This window comes from Coptis chinensis, chromosome 4 (genome assembly GCF_015680905.1).
Source record: "Coptis chinensis isolate HL-2020 chromosome 4, ASM1568090v1, whole genome shotgun sequence".
In the NCBI taxonomy this organism is placed as follows: Eukaryota; Viridiplantae; Streptophyta; class Magnoliopsida; order Ranunculales; family Ranunculaceae; genus Coptis; species Coptis chinensis.
In genome coordinates, this window is record NC_141459.1 from 36343936 (window position 1) to 36348012 (window position 4077).

Consider the following 4077-nt stretch of genomic DNA (forward strand, 5'->3'; position numbering starts at 1 on the left):
TTTGACCCAACGGTTACCATAAAGATGGCACTATCAGAATTTGCAAAAATGAGTCTTAAGTAATGTATGCATGAATGAATCAAGATATGAGTGCCAAATCCCTGTAATGAATAAACATATGAACGCAATTTTCTTAGTTTTTAGCAATCCTAATCAAATAACAGTCCTTAATGAAATAGCCTAATCAATGTATGCATGAATGAAACAAGATAACAGTCCTTTAGGGTTCTTGACCCAATCAATTTAGGGTCAATTTATGGTCAATAAATATCTATGGGAAGATCTATACCCTACACTTAATGGGTTGGTTTATTCTCCCATATTTATTCGAAAATGCTAAAGAGACAGCTACTGGCCTCTATCTACGTGACAAACCAAACACAATATGCCACGTGGCAAGTACGAAACTGGATACCGGTTGATTAGAAAATAGAGAAAATGGGCAAAAAAAATTTAATCAAGGAACTTTACCACCCTTTTTCTTTTAAATTTATATTTTAAATTGGAGTTAAAGGTTGCCAGTTTCACAGAAGCAACGTGGCGTATTTTGTTTGGTTTGTTACTTAGATGGAAGCCAGACTGTTCCCATAGCATTACTCATATTTATTTTCTGTCTCTTTGGGAAGTGGGAAACGTAGGTCCCCATAACAAAACACATACCCCAATTCGACCCTTCAGTTTCTTCCTATAAACCTACCACCCAAAGCTTTGAGAGATATTATTCACTACTAGACCTTTCCCTTCTTTTTCTGCCTTCTACTTTTGCCACACCAAATCTACTTTTTAAGGTTTTCAAACATACTCTACAAGCAAACTTATGGCATGTTCCCAATTAACCACGCGTCCCCTTCTTACTCCAGTTAATAAGGGAACTAATAAACTATTATTCTATTCTTAAACCGCTTACTAGGGTGTAATACTTTGCAAAAACGGTTTGCAAAAAAGGAATCGAGATTTGAGAAAACGGTTACAATAACCTCCATCCAATTCAGTAAAAATCCTTAAACAGAGTTGTGGAAACAGTTTATGCCATACAAAGTAGAAACAGACAACAGATCAAACATACAATGGCGGTCTCTTCATCTACTACACACAACAACAACAACGGAAAGGAGTTGCATACAGATATGTGGGCAGAGGTTCTTCAACGTGCTCAACTCCCATTTGTCCGTAAGTCAAAATTTGTGTCCCGAGAATGGGAAAGCCTTACAATTCCAAATTCCTTTGTAATGGACAACGCGTTATTCACGGGACCATTTCTTGGTTACCTTATAAATACTGACAAAAGATGGGAATCCATAGTATCTTTCACATCCACCATTGACAAAAACCCACCAATTCCAACCCCAACACTCAAGTACAAACCGCACGGTACTGCAATAGCTGCATCTTCAATGCAAGGTATTGTTCTCTTGACCACACCTTATGAGAAAAACCAAAAATTGTACGTTTGCAAACCAACGACAAGAGAGGTCTATCAACTCAATACTCATAGGGTTAGATTATTTATAAAATCCCTTGGAATGTTGGTGAATTCAATGGAAGCATTGGGTTTCACTATAGTTCGATTGTCAGTTCCTAAATTCAACTCTGTAAGCCCTACCCGAGCAAATAAAACGAAGCAATCTCGCATCAAGTATGTTGAATTGTTTGATTCCCAAAGTTTGAAATGGAGAAGGTTGAACGACTTGGAGTTGGCATTTCATGATGAACACATAAGGAAGCAGCCCGCAGTGGCTGCAAAAGGATCTCTTCACTGGGCTCTTTATGATGCAGGCATATTGGTATTTAACATTCCTCTCGAATCTTGGATGAGGATTGGGCTACCGCAGACTAAATCCCCACCAAAGTCATACAAACTGTTTCAGTTGAATGGTACTATTGCTATTATGTTCACGTTCTGGGGTGAGGAGAAAAATGCTACTGAGAAATTAGAACTTAGGGTTTTACATGATTACGACAATAGGTTGTGGAGTGAACCGAGGACTTATTCGTTGGACAAATTATATTCACTACATTACCGTCACTCGTGTTTCGTCGACCTACCCACAGAAAATATTGCAGTTTTTGAATTCAACGACAGTACCCTTTGGTATGATTTCAGTGTAGAGAAGTTGCTATTTGTCAAAAGAATCCCAACCATCGGCAATCACTCCATTCTCCCATTCATGTCAGACTTCACTACAACTCGGTTTAACCCGTAGTTGTATCTTGTAATGTACTACTTTTATTTAGGGTGACATCAATCTTTCTAGTTTATTATCGATTCCGGTTTCTTATGCATGTTCTTTAAATAGATAATGTAGTTTGGTTATATGCCAATGTAGTATGGTTATACTGCAATTAAACAATAGCATAATCATTGTTTTTGTTTTTAGCAGTCCTAATCAAATAGCAGTCCTAATGAAATAGCCTAATCAATGAAGTACATTTTTTATGCTCTTGACCAAATCAATTTCTAGTCAATATGTTGATTTAGGTTTCAATTCAATATCAAGCATTCAAGCTTTGGTAATGCTTTCAAACATGGCTAAAAGTGGTCTGCTAGTTATTGTTTTTGTTATCGACCACACTCTTAGTGTAGCACAAACTTTTTTAATTTTGTACTGTTTTAAATGCGATCTGCTTCCTGCTTCAAATTTGGTAATAGCTAAACAACACAAGAAAACAAGCCATCAAAACATATCGAATCCAACAAAAAATACTTATCCAAATTTTTGCAGTTCAAGTTGATTGTGTCCACTATTTTTGCAATGCCTCCTTCCAGTATATGCTGTGACATTGAGTGCATGAAATAATAAGAATGTGAGACCAACCACAAAATAGATATGAAACAATAATTTGAAATAAATAATTCACCTTTGAGTTGGCAGATAGTAAACATGTTTCTTTTTTGGTTGGGAACTTTTTGCGAAGTTGGAGAGACCACCAGTCGATGACCTATTGAATTGATCATTTTTTAGATTCAAAACAAAGTATAAATGAAGTAAGTTCTACAAATAAATGAAGGTCAGATATCAAAATAAATAAATAGCAAAGTATAAGCATTATTCGGTTGATGTAAGGTCAGGTATGAACATTCATTGTTCATAGTTCAATGGTATGAACAATGAATGTTCATAGTCCAAATAGGTATGAACGTTCATTGTTCATAGATCAACAAGAGTATGAACATTCATTGGTCATAGTCCACAGACTATGAACACTGAATGTTCATAGTCCAATGGTATAAACATTATTCTGTTGATGTAATGTCAGGTATGAACATTCATTGTTCATAGTTCAATGGGATGAACATTTATTTTTCATAGTCCACTAGGTGTATGAAAACTGAATGTTCATAGCTCAACAAGAGTATGAATATTCATTGTTCATAGTCTAGAAAGGTGTATCAGAATTTACCTGAAAAGCAATTTCCCTTTGAAACAAAAGGTCAATGTTGATTTAGGTTTCAATTCAATATCAAGCATTCAAGCTTTGGTAACGCTTTCATACATGGCTAAAAGTAGTCTGCTAGTTATTGCTTTTGTTATCGACCACAATTTTAGTGCAGAAAAAACTTTTATAATTTTGTAGTGTTTTAAATGCGACCTGGTTCCTGCTTCAAATTTGGTAATAGCTAAACAACACAAGAAAATAAACCATCAAACCATATCGAATCCAACAAAAAAAACTTGTCCAAATTTGAGTACAAAAAACTTGTCCAAAATACATAGTCATATCATACAAAATGATCTACTACATACAAAATGTACTTCTTGGAGACATTTTCACCAACTTGTAGCGTTTACACTTCAAGAAAACCCAAAACATTTCCCTTACATCTTTCACACATTAGCCCACTTGAATTTTGCAATTGAAAAAATGGATGTAGTGAGATTCTTATAACTAGATATGAAATAGAGAGTAGATGTACACCTTTACACGGGTAATCAGGTAATAGGCATGGACATATTATTATACATAAGAAATTTCTTATTACTTTTGAGAAAGTGCGGCAATAATATAATAAATGGATGTGAAATATATAAGAATCTACAATGAATAGACCAAGGTATATATGTATTGGTCTAGGTA

The 4077-nt window shown here is 35.1% G+C and overlaps 1 protein-coding gene across 1 annotated transcript; it reads left to right on the forward strand.

The window, feature by feature from the left end:
* Positions 1 to 1067: 1067 nt before the first annotated feature.
* On the forward strand, positions 1068 to 2204 carry LOC147503357 (uncharacterized). Its single transcript, XM_086604803.1, has one exon. The coding sequence runs from the start codon at positions 1068 to 1070 to the stop codon at positions 2202 to 2204; it is 1137 nt and encodes a 378-aa protein (XP_086460929.1).
* The last annotated feature ends 1873 nt before the right edge of the window (positions 2205 to 4077 follow it).

Bases quoted from the DNA above. Each gene is read 5' to 3' on its own strand.
- LOC147503357 (XM_086604803.1), top strand. From the start codon at position 1,068: ATGGCGGTCTCTTCATCTACTACACACAACAACAACAACGGAAAGGAG.